We start from the raw sequence: 27298 nt of genomic DNA on the forward strand, positions 1-27298 counted from the left end.
ATGGTTCTACAAAATAGTGGACGTTATAAACCAGAAGGAAGAGATGGAGGAGGAGGCGGAGGGGGGCCGTCAACTGATGACCGGTATGTGCTACTGCCGAACTCTGTCCGAGACTGATGAGTCTGTGACTTTTAATGTCAGTAGACTGTCTTGTCTCGGACTCAGAGTAAAAATTTAAAAAAAGGTTTCACCAGTCCAGTGGCGGGTGTAATATAGACCCGTAGAAGATATCGGGTAAAAGTGCAGATCCGCACCTGTCTGCGTAAACGGTGCAATCAATTACATTAAATATCAATGTTCAGATTCAAAATTCAGCAATTCAGTACATTGCCATTGATTGGTTAATTTAAGATATTTTCACTTGAAAGATTTTAGCCTGGATTCTGTCATTCAGCAGATTGCGTCAATCACGAGAGGTGCGGATCTGCACTTTTACCAAGTGTATCATCTTTTAACCCCGGAGAAAATTGACAGGCCCAGGAACCTGCTGACTGATAGTTGAACTAAAACATTGATTTTTAATCCATTCTACACTAGAGCGATTGCAGAAAAGTTCATTGAAGGGGTTCATGAGATAAAAGAGACTCCGTGATTTGAAAGTTTATGTTTCCATCCCTATATATCAAACTTCAGTTGGTAGTAACGTATTCTTGTTAAACTGGCTGCTCATTGCTTTCCACTAAATAAACTGTAAATCTTATTTTATCGTCTGCCCTGATGAATCCACAGAGACACTGAGAACGACTACTCTCTTACTAAATAGTTGGAAAATTGCTGAACTTTTAGTGATATTTATGTTTGCAGCGATGATCCGGCTGATAGGCGTTTGAGTAGAGCTCAGGAAAATGATGAAATCGATGCTAAATATGGATTTGATCGATATAAAGATTCGCAAGAACGTATCGGCTGGCTTGTTAACATGCATCCTGTAAGTACCTGCTGAGAAACCCAAAAAAGCAGTTATCATAAATAAAAAAACCGATATAACAATTTTTCTACCATAACAAAAACTCCTGTTAGGCCTATGACAAAATGCTTGTCAGGCCCAAGTGAAGGCTTATACATTAAGTTTCTATGTGGTATAACTATGATATTTGCATTTAGGGCACTTTCCCAAAAATTTCTGGGGGGCAACTGCTATGTACGGCTCTAGCTTAACCTGTTTCCTTTAAGCTATTTGAAATGTCAGATAGGCTTCCTAAAGCCACAGAAACTGATGCACGATGTTTGTCACAACCTTCTTGGCCCTAGTACCTTACGATTGGACCTATAAGCCTAGTCCATTTGATGACTTGTTTTTCTGCCATATTTTGCTTAATATTTGATGCTTCATTTAGGCTAAGTCTTCCTCGACTTTGTAATTATTCTGTACCGATTTTAACCATTGCTAAAGAGTCTTCTTTTTACTCGAGTTGAATCAGAGAGAAAAGACTCCATTATTTAATAATTCTCTAATATGAATATTGTCAAGTCATGTCTGTAGATTGATTATAGGGTACTGTGGGTACTCTTAACTTTTCAACTGCTGTTTTCTGTTCTTTTTCTTTAATCAGAATGAATTGTTTCGATTGAATTATAGACTGATATCCTTGATGAAGATAAGAGATTGGTCAGCGCTGTTGATTACTACTTTCTTCAAGAAGATGGAGGCAGATTCAAAGTAAGATCTTATTGATAATCCTTGTATAACTGACCCAGCAACCACTGAGTCACAGTTCTTCAGTCGTTGTTTATTGACAGGGTTTCCAGCGGTCCTTCCAAGTCCTTCTTTGTCCTTCTTTTGGAAAAAGTTTGGACAAACATCATCTTTATCCTTCTTTTTGAGTCTAAGTCCTTCCTTTTGATAAAAAGTCCTTCCAAATTTGAATTTTCTGTATTTTTTGCACGAAATTTTGTCGTGAATTCCACTGTTGAAGTATTTTATTACTCATGCCTGGTAATTCAATTAGGGTATCAGTAAGACTGAATGTACAGGCATTCTTAGTCCAGTTCCACAGTTCCGAGTTAAGATTTGACTCTGAGTTAACACATTGAAAATGAACTAACTTTAACTTGGAGTTAATTCTAACTCACAACTGTGGAACTGGGTCCAGGTATTTAATGTACGTTTTGATTTCAGGTTTCATTGCCGTTTAAACCATATTTTTATCTCGCTACGAAGAAAGATTGCGAACGAGAAGTGGCGTCGTTTTTAACGCGTCGTTTCGCGAATAAGATCTCTTCCGTCGAGACCGTATCGAAGGAAGATTTAGATTTGGTAAGAAAAATATTCTGAAGAAAATATAAAATGAGATTTTTTTTGCTTAAAACACTAGAAATAGAATGTGAAAATTTTGAAGAAAAAAATCATTTTCATTTGTGTAGAAAAATGAAAAATGAAATGTGAAAACTTGTTTTAAGAAAAACAAACCTAGAATTAAGTGTGAAAATTCAAAGAAAGATTTTTTATTTGCGTTCAAAAAGAAGTAGAAATACAATGTACAAATTAAAGAAAAAACATATTCTCATTTTGTAGGCGAATCATTTGGTCGGTTTGAAGAGAACGTATTTGAAACTCTCGTTTCTGAGCGTCGATGAATTGATGAAAATTAAAAAGGAAATTTCGCCGGCCGTGAGGAAAAATAAAGAACACGAAAAGGCGAACAACGTCTACACGACGATGTTAACAACGTGAGTCAGTTTGAAAACAGCCACATAGCTAACGGCGGGCCTGGCGTTCATTATCCTTAACACTCCTTAAATCTGTACATAGTGAATTATCGCCGACACCCTCAGTCTTACCTCGTGGATGTGTATTTACATCACAGGGACCCTTCGACTCCATGATTCCTTAAAAATTCCTTCAAAACGGAAAACGCTTTTGAAGCTGCTTGAAACTACTTTAATTTGAGTAAAATGTCAGAAATTCCTTTAAAACTGAAGGAACCCTGTACTTCATGTTTGGCCCTAAAATCTCTAACTGATTTTGAATACATGTAATTGATATTTTACGCAGACATTTAGCTGGTGAAGACGCTACCGTTGTATCAAAGAAAATATCTGATCAAATGGATAACATCATTGATATCAGGTAAATCAATCAAATATATATATACATCTGATCGCTTAAACTGTGAGGTTTTAAAGGCAGCCATGTTTAATATTAACTGATTTTGCAGAGAACACGACGTACCGTATCACGTGAGGGTGTCGATTGATATGAAGATTAATATCGGACATTGGTTCGCGGTGAAGGGTCGCGGTTCAGCAGCGCCGGAAATACAACCTCGTACAGATCTCGTCGACAGACCGGTCAGTTTCACCTATAACCGATCTCATTGTTAGAATAATATTTTGAAATTCTTAAGTTCGGGATCAAATTTCACAATTTTCAGTTAAGATTTGATTCTCGAATGAATCGAGGTGCCCACTTACCTGGAAATCATGGAAAAGTCAGGGATTTTTGTTAGTGAGTTCTAAGATAATGCGTTAATTTTCGTTGTATTTAACTGATTTTCAGGATCCTGTTGTTCTCGCTTACGACATCGAAACAACAAAATCACCGTTGAAATTTCCCGACGTTAACATTGATCAGATAATGATGATTTCATACATGATCGACGGACAGGTGATTTATATCAAAACATTCATTATTCTTACGAAGAATTAATCAACAAAACCAGCCACAGTTGATGATTTGATAATTAATTCTGACAGTTTCGAAATTTTCATTTCTCTGATGATGAAGCGAAAACTTTTCTTGATACTGTCAGAACTTTGGATTTTGCTTATCAACTCTGAAATAATGAGATTGATATCAGTCTACCAGTCAAATCAGCATCCAGTTCCACAGTTAAGAGTTAAGATTTGTGTGTAGAGAGAGAGAGTTAGATAAATTGAAAACAAACTATCGGCTCTTAGAGTCGTTTAACCAATAGTAAATAACTGTTAGAACTGGGTTTAGTTGCAATGCGATCTATAATCATTACCGTTTTAAATTAGGGTTATCTGATTTGTAATCGTGAAATAGTGGCGACCGACGTGGAAGACTTTGAGTACACGCCTCGACCCGAGTTTGAGGGACCGTTCATTATATTCAACGAAGTTGACGAGGTGAAAAAAATAATAATTTCTCCCTTTCCTCGCGATGGAATATTAATGAGCTGAATTATCACGTGTTTGATTGTATTTATTTCAGCGATCTCTGATTGAAAGATTTTTCGACCACATTCTCGAAGTAAAACCGCTCATATTTGTCACGTATAACGGTGATGGTTTCGATTGGTAAGAAGCGCCCTCTTCTCAACTTCCCTCTTCTCAACTTGTATTCATTGATATTCCACGTAAATTTCACTGAGATCTGACATCTTTATTTCAGTTTCATAACGCTCTCTTCTTCTCTCCTTTCTTCCCTCCTCATTGACCTTGTCTCCCTCTCTCCTCCCACAACTCTCCCCTTTCCTCATTTCCTCTCCCCTCCTTTCTCCTCTCCCTCTCCTCTCCCCTCCCACAACTCTCTCCCCTTTCCTGATTTCCTCTCCCTTTCTCCTCCCCCTCTCCTCACTGCCCCTGTCTCCCTCTCCCATTTCTCCCCTCCCCTTTCCACAACTATCTCATCTCCCCTTCCCCTCTCTTGCTCTCCCCTTCCTGTCTCCCTCTCTCCCATTTCTCCCTCTCATCTCCCCTCATATCTCTCCCCCTCTCATCACTTGTCTCCCTCTGATGATGTTTGTTGATGATATGTTTCAGGCCGTTTGTAGAATCTCGCGCCGCGATGCACGGTATCGATATGCTCCGTGAGATCGGTTTTCAGAAAGACAATCAGGGTGAATATAAATCAAGACCTAGTTCACACATGGACTGCTTCAAGTGAGTTTACATCAATTCAAGTCTCAAATCCATTCATCAAAATCCAAGTTATCAGTTCAGTTTGACTCTTAACAGTTGAAATAGTTTATTCTGACGGTTTTCGAGATGTAAAGATATAATTAAGATAATTCTAGAAACTGTCATCAATTGTTGGATCTTTCTTAATCTTCATCACTGGAAATGCATTCAGTGACATCCATCGCTGACATTCGAAGTCTCTTTATTTTCTTCAGATGGGTGAAACGTGACAGTTATTTACCGGTCGGTAGTCAGAATTTAAAAGCCGTAGCGAAGGCTAAATTACGGTACGATCCGGTGGAATTGGATCCGGAAGAGATGTGTCGTCTCGCCGCTGAGGAACCTCAGGTACGTATCTGCATCTCGATCCCGTGCAACAGATTCTTGCTAAGTTTAATTCTCGAGTTAAAATCAGTTATTATTATTATTATTATTATTATTATTATTATTATTATTATTATACAATATTTATATAGTACCTTAATCCAAAAATGCCTCTAAAGCGCTTTACAAATAAAAACATTAAGCTCATTTTGTTCAACAGTTCATTTTGAAATGTTTAAGAACCAAATTCTTATTTCGAGATCTGCGGAACTGAAAACTGATTGATACAAATTATATTCTTTCGTATGCGATTTCATCCTCTAAATCTAATCGATAATCATCGATTTCAGGTTTTAGCGAATTATTCGGTATCAGACGCCGTCGCCACCTATTATCTATACATGAAATACGTTCATCCGTTTATCTTTGCGTTGTGTACTATTATTCCTATGGAACCGGATGAAGTAAGTCTAGAATTCAGAAAATATCGATTTTGATTTGAAGAGAAAAATCAATCTGATGAAGATTTCTATTTGAATTCAGGTTTTAAGGAAAGGCTCGGGGACGCTGTGCGAAGCTCTGTTGATGGTTCAAGCGTTTCACGCGAATATCGTCTTCCCGAATAAACAAGAAGCTATTTTGAATAAACTGTCGGAGGACGGTCACGTGTTGGACCAAGAAACGTACGTCGGAGGTCACGTGGAGGCTCTTGAGTCCGGAGTATTCCGCGCGGATATACCCTGCAGATTCAGAATGGTCAGTTTTCATAAATCATTCAACTCATAAATGAAGCTCTGTATTTTTCATTCGATGAATCCTGTATTTTTTTTTTAAGGTGCCCGAAGCGTTTCAATCGTTGATCGATAAAGTTGAACGATCGTTAAAACATACGATCGAAGAAGAGGAAAAGATACCGTTCGAAACGGTCACTAATTTTGACGAGGTAAAGAGTTTAACCTGATATCTGTGTCTATTCTGTAGGTTTTCACTCTGTAATACACCAGTAATATATGTATATATTCTGTAGGTTTACACTTCGTAATACACCAGTAATATATGTATATATTACTGGTGTATTACACTTTGTAATACACCAGTAATATATGTATATATTCTGTAGGTTTACACTTTGTAATACACCAGTAATATATACATATATTACTGGTGTATTACAAAGTGTAATACACCAGTAATATATGTATATATTACTGGTGTATTACACTTTGTAATACACCAGTAATATATACATATATTCTGTAGTTTTACACTTTGTAATACACCAGTAATATATGTAAATATTCTGTAGTTTTACACTTTGTAATACACCAGTAATATATGTATATATTCTGTAGGTTTACACTTTGTAATACACCAGTAATATATGTATATATTCTGTAGGTTTACACTTCGTAATACACCAGTAATATATGTATATATTCTGTAGGTTTTCACTCTGTAATACCCCAGTAATATATGTATATATTACTGGTGTATTACACTTTGTAATACACCAGTAATATATGTATATATTACTGGTGTATTACACTTTGTAATACACCAGTAATATATGTATATATTCTGTAGTTTTACACTTTGTTATACCCCAGTAATATATGTATATATTCTGTAGTTATACACTTTGTAATACACCAGTAATATATGTATATATTCTGTAGGTTTGCGCTGATGTGATCGAGAAATTGTCTGCTTTACGCGATTGTCCGAATCGCCTTGAAAATCCGATTATTTATCATCTGGATGTTGCTGCTATGTATCCGAACATTATTCTCACTAACAGATTACAGGTTCGTCAGATCAACTCCTTTCTTCATCATTTCAGTTTATTGCAAATGAACCCATACTTTTCTGTCTATGAAACTGGGTCCAATTATTAACGGTTCACAGGGTTCTTTTAGAGGGAAAATCAGGGAATTCTGACTTGATAATCAGGGAATTTGAATTTTTGGTGTCTTGTTTTTGCTGGTAACGAGTGGCACAAGGAAGCCTCTTGAGCCCCCACTGAGGGTATCTTAGATTTAATCAGGGAAATTGGTCAGGGGTCAAGGAAATATGGTATTTTAGATTCCCTGATCTGTAAGGATCCCCACCACAAAGAACATCTTGATAAGCAACAGCCCCCACTGAGGCTATTTTATGATTTAATTAGGGAATAAGAATTTTGCTTAGTGAAACATCAGGTTATTTTGGACTCCCTGATCTGTTAGAACCGTTTGGGTCAGTTGAATTAGTTTTAGAATGTATTGATTGTTTTTCTGTAGCCGTCTGCTCTGATCGATGAAGCTACGTGCGCAGCGTGCGATTTCAATAAACCCGGTGCTCAATGTCAACGAGAAATGACTTGGATGTGGAGAGGACAAATCAGTAAGATTAGAAATTATCAATCCTCCTCGGATTCTTCATTTCATTCAAATGAATCGTGATTCTTTCAATGATGTTTTCCGCTGCAGTGCCGGCGTCTCGCGGAGAATTTCAACGAATTCAACAACAGCTCGAGAACGAAAAGTTCCCACCGCTCTACCCTGGTGGCGCTCCGAGGGCGTTTCATCAACTGAGCAAATTCGATCAGGCGGAAATAGAAAAGAAAAGATTAGCGGGTATGTTCTAAACCTTGCCTGTGTGGCGTTAGGTTGTGGTGCTATACCTTGACTGTGTGGTGTTTGGTTGTGTGGTATGGTGTTAGGTTGTGTGGTATGGTGTTTGGTAGTGTGGTGTCGTGGATGGTTGTTGAATGGTGTTTGGTTGTGGTGTGGTGTTTGGTAGTGTGGTGTTGTGTTTTGTAGTGTGGTGTCGTGTTTGGTAGTGTGGTGTCGTGTTTGGTTGTGGTACTAAACCTTGACTGCGTGGTGTTTGGTAGTGTGGTGTGGTGTTTGGTTGTGGTGTGGTGTTTGGTTGTGGTGTGGTGTGTGGTAGTGTGGTGTGGTGTTTGGTTGTGGTGTGGTGTGTGGTAGTGTGGTGTGGTGTTTGGTTGTGGTACTAAACCTTGACTGCGTGGTGTTTGGTAGTGTGGTGTGGTGTTTGGTTGTGGTATGGTGTTTGGTAGTGTGGTGTGGTGTGTGGTAGTGTGGTGTGGTGTTTGGTTGTGGTGTGGTGTGTGGTAGTGTGGTATGGTGTTTGGTTGTGTTGTGGTGTTTGGTTGTGGTGTGGTGTTTGGTTGTGGTGTGGTGTTTGGTAGTGTGGTGTGGTGTGGTGTTTGGTTGTGTTGTGGTATGGTGTTTGGTTGTGGTGTGTGGTAGTGTGGTGTGGTGTTTGGTTGTGGTGTGGTGTGTGGTAGTGTGGTGTGGTGTTTGGTTGTGGTGTGGTGTGTGGTAGTGTGGTGTGGTGTTTGGTTGTGGTGTGGTGTGTGGTAGTGTGGTGTGGTGTTTGGTTGTGGTGTGGTGTGTGGTAGTGTGGTGTGGTGTGGTGTTTGGTTGTGGTGTGGTGCGGTGCGTGGTGAGTTATTGTATTTTCTCTATTATTTATACAGATTACTGTAAGAAAGCTTACAAGAAAACTCACTATACACGAATAGAAACACGAACATCAACGATCTGTCAACGAGAGAATTCGTTTTACGTCGATACCGTGCGAGCGTTCCGTGACAGACGTTACGAGTTTAAAGGTTTATGTAAGGTGAGAACAAGGTGGCCAATAACCTGGAATACCAGGAATCTGAAAAATCTGCGAAAACTCATGGAATTTAATATATTTTGGTGAAAACCTGGAAAACTTTGGGAATTTGTAAATGGGCGGAGAGTGGCCACCTCAGCTCAGCTTCAAAAATTTGTCTTGTATCTAAGCAAACTGTACTACCATGGCTTGTGAAAATCTTTTTCACAAATATTTTTGTCTAAATTCTGTTTATTTCAACGCTTCGTATCAGTACTTTGCCTTTACTGCAAAACTTCCGTAAAACTAGTGTGAATTCTGATTGAATATATGTTTTAGGTTTGGAAACGTAAAGTAACGGAAGCCGAAGAGAAAGGAGACGCGGTGGAAATTAAACGAGCGAATGGAATGCTTGTTCTTTACGATTCATTACAGTTAGCTCATAAATGTATTCTAAACTCGTTCTATGGATACGTCATGCGCAAAGGGTACGAAACAATAACCGACAATTGAAGCAAGTTGTTTCCTCGAAATCAACCACAACCAAACTGAATGTTGGTTTCCATAGACAAGTGGCTGTCCAATATCAACAGTAGACAAAAACCCACAATAAAAAGAAAAACTATCTGGTAGCTTAACGTTAGCTCAACTCAATTCTATGGGCCATTTTCAAAAACAGTTTTTGAAAATGGCTCATAGAATTGAGTTGAAACGTTAAGCTACCAGATAGTTTTTCTTTTTATTGTGGGTTTTTGTCTACAAACTGAATGATCGATGCGTTATTTATTTATTTATAAATGTTTTGAATTCAGAGCTCGTTGGTATAGTATGGAAATGGCCGGAATTGTTTGTTACACCGGCGCTAATATCATAACGAAAGCTCGTGAAATCGTCGAACAGATCGGACGACCTCTAGAACTGGATACCGACGGTATCTGGTGTATCCTACCGGCTTCGTTCCCCGAGAATTACGTTATTAAAACGTCGAATCCGAAAAAGCCGAAAGTGACGATTTCTTATCCCGGTGCGATGTTAAACATGATGGTTAAAGTAAGTGTGAATACCAATTAGAACCTGTTCCATCATTCAGAACCCTATTCCAGACTTCTTGACGCGGTTACATTTTTCAGAACCCTCGCACAGCTCTGGACCTTGTTCCACTCATCAGAACCCTATTCCACAGTTTGGACCCAGTTCCACTCTTCAGAACCCTATTCCACTATTCTGGACCCAGTTCCACTCATCAGAGCCCTATTTCACTATTCTGGATCCAGTAATGTTGTTGACCCCAGAGTTAGAATTAGCTCAATTCTGTTGTTAAAACTCTTAAGAGATAATCAAAAGCCCCTATAAAACCAAACATACTGTTGTTGATCAGAAACTTCTATGATATTTTATCGATTTCTATAATTCAGGATGATTTTACGAATCATCAATATCAAGAGTTGAACGACGCGGCCATGTTGGATTATTCTGTTCGAAGTGAGAATTCGATATTTTTCGAAGTCGACGGGCCGTACCTGGCGATGATTCTACCGGCTTCGAAAGAAGAAAACAAGAAACTGAAGAAACGCTACGCTGTGTTTAATTTCGATGGTTCTTTAGCCGAATTAAAAGTAAGTCATTATGATTATCTTGACAATTACATATGTTATATTATCTTCATCTTTCTTATTTGCTTAATTTCTTATGTTATCACTGTCATCATCATCTTTTTGTATATCATCTTTCTTACTTCAATGAGGGTCCACTCAGGTACAGCCCTGAGCTTGCCTGATTGTCCTTTTCCCTTTTTACACTTTTATGGTTTATTTATAGAAATGTATATAAGTTTGTTGATAACAGGGAGATAAATAAAGAAAAGAATTTTCTATTTTAGTCAATGTCTACTTTATTCTGATGATGTTTAGCGCAATAATACGCAATATCTTTTATTTTCTCCAGGGTTTTGAAGTAAAACGTCGCGGTGAGCTTCAATTGATTAAGATATTCCAGTCGTCTGTATTCGAAGCGTTTCTGAAAGGCAACACGTTAGACGAGGTTTACTCTTCGGTCGCGAAAGTCGCCGATTATTGGCTCGATGTTTTATACAGCAAGGTTCGTACCTACTTCACGTCGTACAAGCATCTCACCGTGTAGACATTCAAAACCAAGTTCTCATTTCGATTTTAGATCTCTATCTCCGGCCTCAAAAGTTGGTCGATACAGTGTTGTGGTTTTGATTGAAACTATCTCACTGGTTAACCTTTACTTTAACTAATAATCGAGTATCTTGGCTGGGGCAGATCTAGAGGGTGGTCACAGGCATCCTGGCCCCAGTCTTCTCATTGCTGTTTTCATCAAGACAAATATCATTAAAACTTGTAAATTTGACAATCGTCCTCTCGGAAATTGCATATTTTCCGATGTATTTCCTATAATATTAGAAATATCTAATACCGAGGGTGGGACCCGCTAGTAGGCCCTGATTATTTGAAATTGTTTGTCGAAATCATGTCTCTATCTGCAGGCTGGAAACATGCCCGATTCTGAACTGTTTGATTTGATCTCTGAAAATCGAAGTATGTCAAAAAAATTGGAAGATTATGGAGGCCAAAAATCTACGTCAATCAGCACGGCTAAACGATTAGCTGAGGTAAGTAGAAACTTATTAGTGCATTTCAGTGTACTAATTAGTCGGCACTGAATGGGTTAATCCCTAGAATTCATTTTAATCGTTTAAACGCTTATTGTAGTTTTTAGGAGATCAGATGGTAAAAGATGCAGGACTGGCGTGTCGATTCGTTATATCGAAGAAACCAGATGGCGCTCCCGTTACCGAACGCGCCATTCCATTGGCTATCTTCCAATCGGAGCCGGGAATCAAAAGGCATTATCTGAAAAAATGGTTGAAGACTCCTGGTTTGGATAATTTCGACATCAGGAATGTAAGTTTTGTGCTGTGATGATAGGTGTCTCTGAGATGACTTAGTCTGTCAACTCAATCAGTCTGATTAACCTGACTTTAGTTAATGAGCAAAACCCAAAGTTGATGATACAACAGTTTATTCTAACTGTCAAAAAAACTAAAAACTAAAATTCATCATCAGAGATCTATAATTACAACATTGGTTGATAATTTCCCAATACCACGGTTAGCTCAGGAATGTCATATATAACCTATTAAGAATACCAAGAACCTATCGATTGTGGTATATATGAAATTCCCAGCGGTCAATGTGAAAAGGTCTATATTGAAGCAACTGGTCGATCCATTAATACGTGAATAAAAGAACAGAACTAACATTGTTAATGCTTAGCCGACTAATTTCATTCTGTGAATGAAACTTTATTTAGCTGTTTCTTTCTGTGTAGATTTTAGATTGGAATTATTACATTGAGAGATTGGGAAGTTGTGTACAGAAAATCATTACTATTCCGGCAGCTCTTCAACAGGTTCGTCATTTTCACTCGATAGTCAAAAATATTCAATATTCAGAAAAATATGTATATAACAGTTATTCGTTGTTTAGGTATCGAACCCTGTGCCGAGAGTTCAACATCCTGATTGGCTACACAAACGTCTGCTCGAGAAAAACGACGTTTTCAAACAGAAACGAATCAATCAAATGTTCACCGCGATGACGCGTTCAACAAAGGTAACAGTTTTCAACTGAATTTATTTCATATTTCGGTACTTATACTTTACGGTGTTAAAACATCAGCGTTTAGTTTACAAAATGAAATATTCCATACAATGAATGGCAGAAATTACTAATTGCTGATAAAAGAATTGCTTGCGTCTAATTCAAGTTTGCTTGAGAGAAGGTTAGGTGCCTAACTCAGTCAGTTTTAATAGCACATACCTTGGTGTTATAATGACTGATTGGCTGCTGAACTAAAGCATTGATTTTCATCAACCCATTTTACACTGTATTGAAGGATTGCCAAAAAGTCTTCTTTTACTTAGAGTTAAATGATTGTAAAGTGACTGAATTGACTTAGATATTGAGGAGGTAAAGTTGAAAGATCTATGAATATTGATGTGTAGTTATATTCTGTATCAGACTCCGGTGGTGACTGAAATCGCCGGTGCTGACCTGGACTCGGACGTCGAGGAGATCGAACCGTCTGAATCCGGCGTCGCTGACATCGAGGACATCGCCGCATCAACAAAGACAGCCGGTAAACGAGCGGTAGTTGTGACGACGTCCAGTAAACGAAAACGAGCTAAAGACGATACGGGGAACACTGAGCAGACGGATTTGAGTAAATCATGGTTAGAGCTGTTAGGACCCCCTCCAAAAATGGGTAAAACAAAGGTGAGAAGTCAAGGTCAATCCTAGTTGAATGCTTTAGAACTTAATCCTTTATTTGTTATAGTTCTGAAAATATCTTGAATTGAAGTCCCAGTTGTTGGTTCAGATATTTCACTCTGCATTTAAAACATGGAAAATGAACTGATTCTCACTCAGACTCATGCGGCTGATTGCTGATCTTTAAAGAAAATTTTTTCCTAAATTCCTAAGATCGATATTGCGATATCGTTTTCAGAGTGAGATTCTCGAATGGTTGACGTATCAGAAGAAAAAATGGAGGATTCAACAAGATCAACGAGAAGAAAGATTTAAACGACGTCGTATCGATAATGGCAGCAGCGGTGGCGCCACCGGTGGCGGTGAACTCGAGCAGACGGGTTTAGGATTGATTCGTAGCAGCGCGAATACAATGGGAGGATTCCTACGTCAGAAAGCTAGAACTTTATTCAATACGGCCTGGCAAATCATACAGGTAACTACTATACTACAGCGTAGATTCAGAATCAGTGTAGAATCAGAATCAGAATCAGTATAGAATCAGAATCAGTGTAGAATCAGAATCAGGAAGAATCAGTCCATGAGATACATCCCAATTTGAAACTGATATCCGACAACCACTGACCTGGAAAACTCAGGGAATCAAAAAAACCTAGCAAAAAGTCAGGGCAAACTTGAGGTGTGAGCTGAATGAAGTCTGCTCTCTTCGTTGTCTTTCTTGTTCTCAACCATATTCTGTGTGTAAATATGACATCTCAATAGTCGACAAAAACCCACAATAAAAAAGAAAAACTGATAGTTTGACGTTTCGACTCAAATCTATGAGCCATTTTCAAAAACATCTCAAATGACATCTGAAACTGATTTATTATGATGTACATATCAGAATGGTTTGAAGCTGTTATTTGAAGTATTTATTGTGTATATTGAATAGATCGCTGAAACCGGTCATCCGGGTCAGTTCAGAATGTGGGCGCTGGTCGGAACTGACCTTCATTGTATTAAACTGAACGTCCCGAGAATATTCTACGTCAATCAAAAAACACCGAAAGCCGAAGAGGAAGGAGCTCGTAAGTTAAAACCAGCTCGTAATACCGTGATTCGCATAGTACGGGGAAATCGGGAAAACTTGATGGAAAATTCAGGGAAATTTGATAAAGATTGCCATATTACTCATATAATCTAACAGTTTCTGTGTATGTCTTACGTTTGTCTTAATTGATTGAATTGTTAGCAGATTGAGTCAATGAAAACAACACGATGAATGTCAATCATTGTCGGGGAAAAATCAAGTCAAATCAAAAATGGCCGCCACCCTGTATTTGTATATTTGGTATTTTCTAGTGTGGAGGAAAACTAGTCGTACATTGCCTCGTTCTCATCCTGTTTATCATTTATACGAATATTCCGTTCCTGAAGATATTTATCAACAGCACATGAAGTAAGCACCGATATAAAATCACATTCGTTGACACGCGATTGTCTTACACTGAATCATTTGTCAGTGACGCGCGACGTGTTTTTGTTTTACAGTGAAATCAGCGCCGATCTATCGTCACCTGACATCGAAGGTGTTTACGAAACGCAAGTGACGCTTGAATTTCGGGCGTTGGTTCAACTCGGTTGCCTGGTTACCGTCAGCCGAGACCACGCTCGTCTAAACATGGGAAAGGTACGTTATTGACCAGCGAGCCAGTGTTGGACTCGGTCGGCCCGATGTCTGACTGAAAAAAGAAATCCTTCAGTTAGAATGAAGAACATTAAATGCGAAATGTTTCCTTGAGCTAATGATTTATTTTATGTTCTGGGGCCAGTTGCTCAAAAGATAACCGGTGGATAAATACCATAGAAACAATGAAGTTTTAATTGTCACTATGTCAACTATCCACTGGTTAACTCTAACCAACTTTTTATCAACTGCAGCCTCTGACTTCTAGGATACTTATTTAGTATTAATGAAGATGACTATTGGGATACAGTTGTAACATCAAATGAATATTAGCTCTTTGAACTATTTCTATTTTTCATTCTTTGTGAGGAGAGAATCCCACAATGATAATAAAAAGTCCGAAAAAGTCCGGGTGTTTTCATTCTTGATGATAATAAAAAGTCCGAAAAAGTCCGGGTGTTTTCATTCTTTGTGTGCAGGATTTTAATATTACGGTTACAACATGGACTCATGGAGTAATTCATCAACGATTCTACGAATGATTAATGATGTATTTTCAGGAGACGGACACGTTTGATTTAGAAAATCTCGAGTTTCGAACTTTAGCTCAATACGCCTACCTCGAACCGGGTTCTGCTAGATACATCTATCTCTATCATCATGTTTGGTAAGATTTCCCGATACAGACTTTAAACCGAGGGCAAAATCAGAGAGTTTTCAACGAATGGTTTTATTTTCAGCGGGAATAAAATACTCTACGGATTATTTCTGCCGATGTTGAAGAAAGCGACTGTTATCGCCGTGGATACGGTCAGAACGAATCAGATGCCGAATTTACAATCGATGTACAATGCTGAGCATAATACGAGGTGAGGTTCTCGGGAGAGGCCAGGGGAGGGGTGCTTGGAGGCCAGGGGAGGTGTGTTGGGAGGCTAGGGCAGGCGTGTTGGGAGGCTAGGGGAGGTGTGTTGGGAGGCTAGGGGAGGTGTGTTGGGAGGCCAGGGCGGGTGTGCTGGGAGGCCAGGGGAGGTGTGTTGGGAGGCTAGGGCGGGCGTGTTGGGAGGCTAGGGGAGGTGTGTTGAGAGGCTAGGGGAGGTGTGTTGGGAGGCCAGGGCGGGTGTGCTGGGAGGCCAGGGGAGGTGTGTTGGGAGGCTAGGGCAGGCGTGTTGGGAGGCTAGGGGAGGTGTGTTGGGAGGCTAGGGCGGGCGTGTTGAGAGGCTAGGGGAGGTGTGTTGGGAGGCCATGGCGGGTGTGCTGGGAGGCCAGGGGAGTTTCTTTACAAAGAACAAAGTTTCATTTGTTAAATTGATTTAATGCAGTATTTGAACCACCATGAGCCTGTAGTTTACTCAGATAATTAATTGTTTCATGTTTGATTTTCTCAGATTAAAACATTGGAATAAACCTTTAAACCTTAGACAGTTTCTAAGTTTTGACTAAACTTTTAGTCAAAACTGCCAGCATAAATTGTTAAATTATCAACTGTGAGTTTTGCTCATTCAACACAATATGTTCATCCTTCAAATGTCAATTTGCAAGAACTCTGTAACTCAGACAATGGTTATTTTATCGTTAGATTATCAAAGTTAGACGGAAACGAGGAACGTCTGCCGCCTGCGGATCATACGTTCGATATTCACATCGAGAAAGATATCAGACAAGTTTATAAACTGTTACAACGAGCGCTCGGCAAATATCAAGACGAGAAACTAGGAGCTACTTACATCGCTGTACAATCATGTCAGAGTAAGTGTTATCACTCAACAGTTTACTATTTAGACGTAATATAAACTAGATCTGTTGTTATTGAGGTTTTTCAGCCTCCAGCTTTTTCCATGTATTGGTTGAAAAAACACTATAAGTGTTATATATACATGACAGACTTGAAGTTAATATACAGCAAGTTGCCGGCACTTGTTAACAAACAAATGTGCAAGACTTTAAGATATTGAAATCTAACCCCCATTGCAACTATTGAACCTCAGAGTTTGTGAAGCCATTCATAATCTTTTGTTGTAATGCGTGGCAATTCTCCAGCACTGGACCCAGTTCCACAGTTCTGAGTTAGAGTTTAACTCTGAGTTAAAATTAGTTCATTTTCAATGTTTTAACTCTGAGTCAAATCCTAACTCACGACTGGAACTGGGTCCTGGTTGACAAACAAACTATGATGGCAAACTGCACAACACCTCCATCAGAATGACTGACCTTACAGTAAATGCATGACAAGTCAGTCAGGGCTAGAAATATCTGAACTAATCTATCTTACCTGTGTTGCAACCATTTGGTACTATTGAAGGATACTGATATATTTCGATTTCAGGTTTTCCGGCCCTTGTTTCTCAGATGCCGGTGTTAGCTGATTTTCCAATGGTCCCGATACACGTTTCTGAAAGGTATCATTCACACCGTCGTCCAGTAATCGATATTTCAATATTCAATCGACGATGATAGTAAAATGATTGATATATAATTACAGCGAGGATTTGTACAATGTGTTGGATTGGCAGAGAATTGGATGTCGTCGAATGATTCAACATTATTTACACGTCGAGATCATTGTTCAGGTAGAATATTCACAGGGTGGCGCCACTGACAGTCTTAAAAACCTGAAAAAACTCAAATAAATCAGAAAATTTAGGGAATTTAGGACAAATTTTGTAATAACCCTAAACTCATGGAATTTGGATGCTATTGACATATTATAACTTTAAATCAAAACATTTCTTTATTCACCTGCTGCAGATTCACTGATGTAGTTTTACGTTATAGCATGAAAAATCCTGGGAATTTTAAACGGGTCGTAAATTGGCTTATTTCAGTTATGATGTATATATTTATTTATGAATGGTTTCTAGGCGATGACGGAACAATGTCGATATTTCCACGTTCCGCTCGGTAATTTACCGCGAGATACGACAATGTTCGGGTGCGATCTGTTTTTCGCGCGTCACCTACGGAAACACAATCACTTGTTGTGGTGTTCGCCGACCGAACGTCCGGATCTCGGAGGGAAAGAAGCTGATGATAATAGATTGAGTACGGAAGGTGACGAATATTCAAGCGTCGAAGTCAATAATTCGGGATGTTATCCGACTATCTGTATTGAACTGGATATAGCCAGTTTACCAATCAACGCTCTACTTGAGGTCAGTACTATCCACTATCTGTAACTGAAATATCATTATCCCTTAATCATAATCGTTACAATGAACTGATTATCAAGACTTCACCAGGTCTCCTGTTAGAAGCCGAGGCATTTTGATTTTCAAATTAAATTACAGTTTTTCCCAACCCTACAGACATTTTATCAACATGCATTGGTAATCTGATCGTCCATACTTCACCCATTCGATGGTGGTTGACTGACAGGGCGCAGGCTATTGACAGCAGATTGTCTGAGAGGGTGCTGGGTACACACATCAGATTGCCTGAAGGGGTGTTGGATACAGACAGCAGATTGTCTGAAGGGAAGCAGGGTACAGACAGTTGATTGTCTGAGGGGAAGCAGGGTACAGACAGCAGATTGTCTGAAGGGAAGCAGGGTACAGACAGTTGATTGTATGAAGGGGTGCAGGGTACAGACAGCAGATTGTCTGAAGAGAAGCAGGGTACAGACAGTTGATTGTATGAAGGGGTGCAGGGTACAGACAGCAGATTGTCTGAAGGGAAGCAGGGTACAGACAGTTGATTGTCTGAAGGGGTGCAGGGTACAGACAGTTGATCGTCTGAAGGGGTGCAGGGTACAGACAGCAGATTGATACCTGTTATGGAGATCTCAATATCTGCTGTTAAGAAGATGATTATGTATATATTTCAGTCGACCCGTGTAACCGAACAGGAAGGCGCCAGCACGGTCAGTTTTGATGTGATACCTCAACAGTCTTTAGAGGATATGTTAGAGGGTCAGGGAGCTGCTACTACTCTTACTGGTTATGATGAGACAGCCTTGTGTTCGGTGGCTTTCAGGTCAGTATCTCTTCATTCCATTTCATCTGCCCAGATTTTTACAAAAAAATCATGTTGTGAAAACTAAGATATTTTTGCAAACTCAGGATTCATCAGATATAACAAAAGAAAATCGAATTTCTACCCAAATTCTAATAATTTCATACTGGATATAGCGAATGGATTTGCCGATGCCCGGACCCAGTTCAGTTGTTATATGAACCTAGAATTTTTAGGTTAAGTTTGACTCATTAAGTTTGACTCTTACCCATGTTTTAACTTCATAAGTAGTGAAATTTTAACCTGATGTTTGTAAATGATGTAAAGTGGTTCCACTGTAATTGCTGATCAATTGTAGCTAACATAAACATTACACGCTGATTAATATTCATGAATTGCTGATCAATTGTAGCTAACATCAATGTCACTCACTGATTGATATTAATGAATGAATGATTTTGAATTGTTTAGAATAATGAAGAGTATGGTTCACAGTTGGATACGAGACGTCACTCAACATCAGAACGTTTTCGCCGATCATCAAATCATTCATTTCTACCGGTGGGTTCGTTCATCGAGCGCGCTGCTTTACGATCCGGCTCTCAGGAAAACTCTCATCAATCTGATGAAGAAACTATTCATGCAGCTGATCGCCGAATTCCGGCGTCTCGGTTCGACGATCGTTTACGCCAATTTCAACCGGCTGATTTTATGCACGAAGAAACGTCGTATAAAAAACGCGTTGGATTACGTGGAATACATCACGAACACCATCAGATCACGTGAATTATATCACTGTATCGATATTACGTTTAGTCATTGCTGGGAGTTCCTGCTGTGGCTCGATCATGTAAGTCTTCACTTGAAATCAATTGAAACTTATGTCGATTTCGACTTTGTTTGATGTGAGGTCGGGTAACCTAGCGCAGTCAGTTTTGTTGGTACATACCTGATATAGGTCTTGAAATGACCAGCACAGACGATCAGCTGAACCATGGACGTATAAACTAGCTTGTTAAAAAAAACTAACTTCTGTCGGAACTAGCCGAATATACCCGAATCACAGCCAAAGCTGTCGATATCAATTACGCAATAGGCAAGATATGTGAAGAGTTAACTCAGCGCTGATAAGGAGTGTCGGAAATACAGTGGATTCCTTTGAACTATGCTGGTGCGTCGTCCTTCTAGTTTATACGTCCATGGCTGAACTAAAACATCGAATTTTAATCAATCCATTCTACAATTTATGTAAGGATTACCATTCATTTCTGCTTGAAATTACCGTAATTTAGACTTATTGTAGTCTATCTAATGTACCTGCATTATTGAAGGTTTGGCTATTTTTAGATTGGACTCTAGAGTTTCATCAAGATTACTTTCTCAAACTAGAAATTATATGATTCGCCTATGAACTAATTTCAACACTTGAGTACTGTTAATGAATTTGCAGTTGACTTTGCCTCCCCCTGATAGTTAGTTCGATAGTTTTTAACTCAAAATGTAACAAATCTGTCACTCATCAACTGTCAAACTGGATCTAGATCTCGACGCTGAAGTTTCATACCACAAGAAAGAATGAAACGTTTCTGTTCTGATTTCAGGCAAATTTCGGTGGCGTAAAAGGCAAAGAATTCTTCAACAACGGTGAAGAGGAAAATAAAGAAAATGAAGAGGATGATGAGAACGTATGTACACCTCCCGAGAGAGAGGATGCTGCTGGAGCAGACGACGGACCTTCGATTGAGATGAATTGGAATATTTGTAATTTTTTACCAGAAGCCGCGGCGTGTCAAACTCATTTCAAGGTAAAAAACAACAGTATCATTTACTTCATAAAGTGTGCATAAATAATTTACGAACACTTTAACCCTTTCCATGCTGACTAATCAATACCCTATAGTGCTTGAGAAAATGTGAAAATTTGGGAAAATTCCACCCTAGTGTGTTGAACAACGGGAATAGCACTATAGTGCGTCTACACCGCGGCGCGGTGTATCGTTAGTTACTAATATTTCACTATGTTTGACACGTGCTGCCATTTTTCAAGAGAGATAATTACTAATTAAATCAATACACCGCAGTGCGGTGTGCTAGCAAAATCCATCACTGATTTATACGCCGCACTGCGGTGTAGACGCACTGAAAGGGTTTATATCTGATTCGATGATTTCGATATTTTCAGATGATTGTAGCCGGTTATATAATGTCCGTTTATGAACATCTTCACGAAGAACACAATCGTTTAACGCCGGGAAATACACCGGTTCGTAGACGCCGGAACAGCCTGTCACAAACTACTCAAACACCGACCAGCAATCCTGCTGCTACTGCTACTACTGCTGCTACACCGGTTACTGTACAGTTCTCACAACAGCTCATCTCGAAAGATATCCAACAAAATCTACTAATGTTAGTAATATCTACTTTATCACATAGTTCATAAACAGGGCAGCCACTGACCTGGAAAAACCTGGACAACTCAGGGGGGATTTGGATTTGCTGTTGACCACGCGTTTTTTTATCAACACGTGATTCGTGAAAAATGAATAAATTGCTCCGTTCACCTGCCACAGATTCACTCTGGGAATTTTGCGTCAAAACATGGAGAACTAAGGGAATTGTTAAAAATTGGGGGAAGTGGCCACCCTAATAAAAGTACGGAGGAAACCTTTGACATTTGGGTCTACCTCCATTTTAAAGCTTTATGTTTACAGAGTGATGTGGATAATTAAAAGCCCCTCTCACTGCAAGGTTGCGTACATACCTTATAAACGACTCCTAAGTTGTAATCCGATGTCTTTAAGCCAAGACGAAATCTATTTTTGTTTGTTAACTTTTCAGGACTGTTCAGAAGATTAAAAAGAAACTGTCAGGTGGCCAGGGCTTGGAAAACTCGTCCGAGGAGTTCCCTCAACTACCAGGGTCGCATCTAAAATTGACAAACCCGGCTTTAGAGTTCATCAAATATATCTGCAAGGTAAATAAATTAGAAAACGACCGCGTGAATTTTATAAACTTTCGACTGCTTTAGTTTACTTTTATTTCTGAAAAAAATGAAATTAGATCTTACATCATTCCATATAATATGGTATTACAAAAAGAACTTTAGACCTTATAAACGGATGTAACAGCAAGGATACTTGCGAAAGCTTGAAGTCAAGAGTTACGTTTATGTTAAACAAACTTGGTTGATTTGTTGTGTGTGCTATTTTTAGGTGCTATCATTAGATTCGAATGTTGATATTCAAGTAACACAGTTAAAGAGGAATCTATTGAAATTGATCGGTATCGGAGAATTCTCATTCGACGCTGAATTCAACGATCCTTGTTTGACTTATATCATTCCTGAGGTAATTATAACAGTCGTCGATGACCCAGCTTCAAGGTCATAACATCGGAATTCTAACTCGTGCAAGAACTATGGAAGTGAACCAAGGGCCAGTTCTTATGTCCATAAGTGGACATAAATCTTTAGACTGTTCTTAAATTGTTCTTAAATTGTTGACTATAGAATTAAGATGGTCTGTAATTGTAAGGGTCAACTAATTAACCGGCCACTGGAGTTTAAGGCCAGGCTCTGATAGGACTTCTTTAAAGTTGTATTTCATGTATTTTCAGATGATTTGTAAACATTGTAACCACATCAGAAATTTAGATTTATGTCGAGACCCGTATTTACCACAGGATGGAAATTACACGTAAGTTTGCGATACAAACTTCTCTTCAAATCAAAAAACAGGGAATCGTCGGGGAATCCTCTTTTCACTGGGAATAGTCGGGAAAGTTTGTGAATAAGTTAATAATCAGGGGAAAGTGGGGGAAATTTGTTGAGATTGTTAGATCATGCGTCTAATTTGACAGTTTCTGTCTATGTCTTACATATTTGACTGTGTTTATTAATCGAATTCTTAGCAGATCAAATCAGGGAAAATGATGTGTATTGCAGGCAATAATCAGGGAAAACTCTGGGAAATTTGTTAAAATTGCTTGATCATCAAACAGTTACTGTCTACTGGGGCAGGTCTTACGCATATACGCATTAATTGATTGGATTCTTACCAGATCAAGTCAGGGAAAACAACGTGCATGTCAGGGAATAGTCAGGGAAATAAAATGGCCGCCCCTGAACAAAAACTGTTACTGTTGATGTTGGATGAAATGATGATTTTGTATTGCAGTGAGTTTTGGGCGTGTAATCATTGTAAAACTCAATATGACGTGACGGAAATTGAACAACAATTGATCGACGTCATACACAGAAAATCAATGGCTACAGTTTTACAGGATTTGAAATGTGTTAAATGTAATGGGGTAAGTTCTCACCAACCACCAGGGGGCTTTGTTTCTCACCAACCATCAGGGGGGGTTGTTTCTCACCAACCATCAGGGGAGGGATAGTTAAAATGTATGTCAAACCTTTACCTTTTCTACCCATGTATATAAGAAAATTCTTGCTTTGATTTGGCTAATAACCACGATTGGGTTTCATAGAAGTGGGAACATTTTGAAATTTGTCAGTTATGTTTTTGCATTGAAACTTGTGATAATTAACCCCTGATATACCACTATACCACTGGACTGTATAGAGAAATGTGGTATCGGGTCTAGGATATTTAATAATTTTGAGCCCCTCCCCTGCGCACTTTAGGAAGCACGCTACGAAATGAGTTTATATTTCAGATAAAAGTTTGTTAAAGTTAAAAGTTTCGCATTGTTTGAGAGTTAAATTATTTGAAACAGGCATGTTATGAACTGTTATGAAGTGGTTGCTACCACCATTCATCAGTATAAAGTCATAGTATAAATCAGATACAAATATTGTGTATTGAATAAGTCATGAATCACTGCACATAGTTAGGTTATAGGGAATATAGTATGGACATATTGAGTATGGAAAATGAGTTTATTGTGAGGACTGAAACCTTTGTTGTGGTTGACAGAAGCATTAGAGTGAGGTCAAATCAAAGCTGATTCAGCTATAGAGTCAAACTATATTGACAATACATAACTATAGGGTATGGGTGCAGAGTGTATTGTTGGGAACTTAAGCCTTTGTTGCGGTTAAAGAGTGATTGGGGTGAAAGCTCAATCAACTACAGTCCAACTCTGATATATCAGCCCCTGATGAACCACCACCCTCGCCAAATACCAAGTTTTTGTTGAGAAAGTAACATTTTGCATTGGAACTGGTGATAATTAACCCCTGATATACCACTATACTACCGGTTAGATTGAGGTTGACTGTGTAGATTTACTATAATTTATTATTTACTATATTAAATTTTTTGTTGAAAATCGATGACTCTGCCCGTAAATATAATGTATATGTATTATAGCGATGATTATAAGTAAAATAAAATCTAATCTAATCTAATCTAGAGAGCTTACTTACAATGTGGTATCGGGTCTAGGATATTTATTGATTTTGAGCCCCTCCCCTGCACATTTTAGGAGGCACACTATGAAATGAGTTGTTTTATATTTCAGATAAAAGAAGCGAACATGTCGTCTTACTGTAAATGTGCGAGTGATTTCACGAACACAATGGACGTAAAAACATTCGCTCAAATCATTAAAACATTCAAGAGCATCGCTGAGTAAGTGAACCATGAACTAACATCTGATTGAATTATAAGATATCCTCAGCGGGGGCTGTCTCTTTATCAAGGGGTTCCTTGTGTCACTCGTCACCAGCGTGAATAACAAGACACCAAAAATTCAAATTCCCTGATTGAATTATCAGATATTCTAAGTGAGGGCTGTCTCTTCATCAAGGGGTTCCTTGTGTCACTCGTCACCAGCAAGAACAACAAGACACCAAAAATTCAAATTCCCTGATTGAATTATCAGATATTCTAAGTGAGGGCTGTCTCTTCATCAAGGGGTTCCTTGTGTCACTCGTCACCAGCAAGAACAACAAGACACCAAAAATTCAAATTCCCTGATTGAATTATCAGATATTCTAAGTGAGGGCTGTCTCTTCATCAAGGGGTTCCTTGTGTCACTCGTCACCAGCAAGAACAAGACACCAAAAATTCAAATTCCTTAACTTTTCTTAGATTTCAGCGAAACCTGCGGGGAAAGATAAATGCAGAATTCCCAGCTCGTCCTCTGTGATGTTACTATTTTACTTTTGTGATATTTAAGCCTTAAAATGTTCTCATTTTATTATTTTTAATATTTTGCAGACATTATAAAATGGAACTGCTGTACGACGTTGTCAACTGGATTTTAATAATGAATCCACACATCAGTAAATGATAGGATTGAGTCATCGTCTCGTGATCTTCATTCATCCGCAGCCGATACTAATCAGCTGATTCAGTAAATCCAGTATCCAGTAAAGCCTGCTTCATCCAGGGCCAACCAATTTATTTAATTTATCTACTTGGGGAGTCTTTTATATAATAAGATGAAAATGATCCCGATTAAGCAGGTTTATTGATTCTTGCATGTATAATGATGTCAATGAAACTCTGCTAATTAATGTAAATATTTTCATTTCAAATGTTAAAATGATGAGTTGAATCACTTTTTCTTCTCATGATTTCAATGAACGCATAGTAAAAATAACAATGTCTAATAAGCTGAATAAATACTTTATTAAAATAAAGACAAAAATACAAATCTTTTTTTCCTTCACGACGTTGAGTTTTACGCACAATATTTAATATATCGTTTCATATGTACAGTGTAGACTACGCTCGAGTCGGATTCAATCAACTCGGAGATAACCGTTTATCTTGGACGTTTGTTGAAATTGATTTTTCGACACATGAGACTGTTTTTACCTAGAATGGGATCATTCATTTATTACGTGTACAAATTAGGGGAGGGGTCAGTGCAAATGCGTACTGTAATGCTGAATGTATATGAAAAAATGACCGATTTAGCGTACAGAGGGGGAGGGGGGTAGAAAAAGTCAAATTTTATGCATACGTAATGAATGATCCCAATGCGTTGAAGTCTAACACAAATATCGGAACCATCGCAATGGAATATGAATTATACTGCAATTAACTCGAATGATCGCCAAATTTCGAAGATCACGTGTCCCAATTGAATTAGGAGGAGTTAACTGTAACGTATAAAACGCAGATATCACTAAAATGTTCATAGTCCCAAAAGTTCTGACACGAACGAGTCTACTGTATAACGTTAGAGATAGATGATATAATTTGTTTTTTAAGTTGGAATGCATTAGTCTGAGACGGTTTTAAGGAATACAGGTTTAAACAGTTGTAAACTGTCTGTTAGTGGAATGGATATAAAAACTGCCGGACGGAAAACAATAGGAGTCAGTATCGCGAGCTAATAGCTCTCGCCCTTCATCAATCTGTGAAAACAATGTCTGATATTTGTAAAAATCTTATTTATAAATTCATCAAAAAATAACTTACAATGTATACATGATGACTGACCAACAGACATAAGACATGAGCATTTTTTCAAATAAGAAATCTCATTAAAAAAAGTACGTTCACTACAAAATAACAAGTACAACACGAAGTGTAATTCAACAAGCACAATATGTCAAGAACATTGAAACAATTACATTTAATATAGGCGAATTTATCACGTCAAATTATATTATATTTGATTTTAAGCAAAATCGTTTTTATCTTGTCATAATCAAATTAGATTTGGTCTAATTTTTTAATTTTACACGGCATCAAATTCAAATCGATTTGTCAAATCATTAAATCACCCCCGGAGGTGATTTGATACGATTTCAAGATGGTGGACTCACAAATTTGTTTCGAAAAACTGATATAAATGTCAAAACTGAAAAAGAAACCTGAAACTCATTCATAGGAAATAATATTTCATTAAGCGGGACAGTATTTTCTAGTCAGCCATTTGGAACAAGCCGCATTAAATTCATCATGTTGTGCAAAACTAATTTGATTAGATTACACGTGACTAGCAAATTATGATTAGGAAAATCAAATCTGATTTGACAAGATAAATTCGCCTTATATTTAAGGGAAGTCTTTCAAAGTTTTCTCATTATTTTCACACAATACTGCCTGTTTCTATATCATCTGTAAAACCACTAGTAATACGTGGATATTTCACCTCGACCGGTTCAGATATTTCCGGACGTTGTTTCGCGCGTCGCCGCGAGCTTCCGTTTTCACTAACCCCCGATTCGTAGTGAACGCTACCGTCGAATGATGAAATCACCGCAGTCATACCCTCCGCGCCGGTGAACTCTTCCGGTTGGATTTTATTCTCGAATCGTCGCGGACGGTGTACCGCGTCGTCGCTGTCGTGACCTCCATCTCCCGGCGAACGCTCCGACTCGTGTCGGCGATGATGATGTTTTTTCTTCTTGCGTCGATGTCGTTTCGGCGACGTCTGCTCAGGTTCCGTCGGAGCCAACGCGTTTAGAGGGGGTAACGGTAAAGCACGTTTAAACGGACTGTCGGCGAATTCATCCGGCGGTCGCAATATTAAACCGTCCTTTACTGTTGGTGATACGGGTGGCAACGGTCTCGAAGGAAGAGCACGATCTTGTCTGAAATAGAGAGAACACTTCTATCAATCATTCATTCATTCATTCGTTGATCTCTGGTCAAGATTTCCG

General features: G+C 38.6%; 2 protein-coding genes across 4 annotated transcripts in view; one reads left to right on the plus strand and one right to left on the minus strand.

Annotated features, from left to right (window-relative positions):
- LOC141906674 (DNA polymerase epsilon catalytic subunit A-like) lies at positions 1–25317 on the plus strand. Its single transcript, XM_074795954.1, has 48 exons — positions 1–83; positions 805–928; positions 1580–1660; positions 2120–2257; positions 2516–2670; positions 2996–3070; positions 3159–3291; positions 3500–3607; positions 3982–4092; positions 4178–4263; positions 4729–4848; positions 5082–5214; positions 5541–5654; positions 5734–5946; positions 6026–6133; positions 6867–6995; positions 7470–7572; positions 7659–7805; positions 8675–8820; positions 9136–9284; positions 9609–9846; positions 10212–10412; positions 10741–10893; positions 11306–11431; positions 11532–11723; positions 12151–12231; positions 12309–12434; positions 12894–13097; positions 13330–13566; positions 14026–14161; positions 14436–14532; positions 14625–14763; positions 15321–15427; positions 15501–15629; positions 16337–16506; positions 17084–17156; positions 17240–17327; positions 17619–17909; positions 18581–18729; positions 19180–19558; positions 20310–20513; positions 20891–21117; positions 21550–21685; positions 21924–22058; positions 22327–22406; positions 22887–23019; positions 24196–24305; positions 24897–25317. The coding sequence occupies exons 1-48, from the start codon at positions 1–3 to the stop codon at positions 24967–24969; spliced, it is 6870 nt and encodes a 2289-aa protein (XP_074652055.1). The 3' UTR covers positions 24970–25317.
- LOC141906675 (uncharacterized) overlaps positions 25300–27298 on the minus strand; it is an 18942-nt gene continuing 16943 nt past the window's right edge. For all 3 annotated transcript variants that reach the window (XM_074795956.1, XM_074795957.1, XM_074795955.1), the window contains one exon: positions 25300–27229. In XM_074795956.1, the coding sequence (XP_074652057.1) occupies positions 26725–27229 (505 nt within the window). In that variant the 3' untranslated portion in view covers positions 25300–26724. The remainder of the gene's footprint in view (positions 27230–27298) is intronic.

Source organism: Tubulanus polymorphus, chromosome 6, assembly GCF_964204645.1.
Source record: "Tubulanus polymorphus chromosome 6, tnTubPoly1.2, whole genome shotgun sequence".
NCBI lineage: Eukaryota > Metazoa > Nemertea > Palaeonemertea > Tubulaniformes > Tubulanidae > Tubulanus > Tubulanus polymorphus.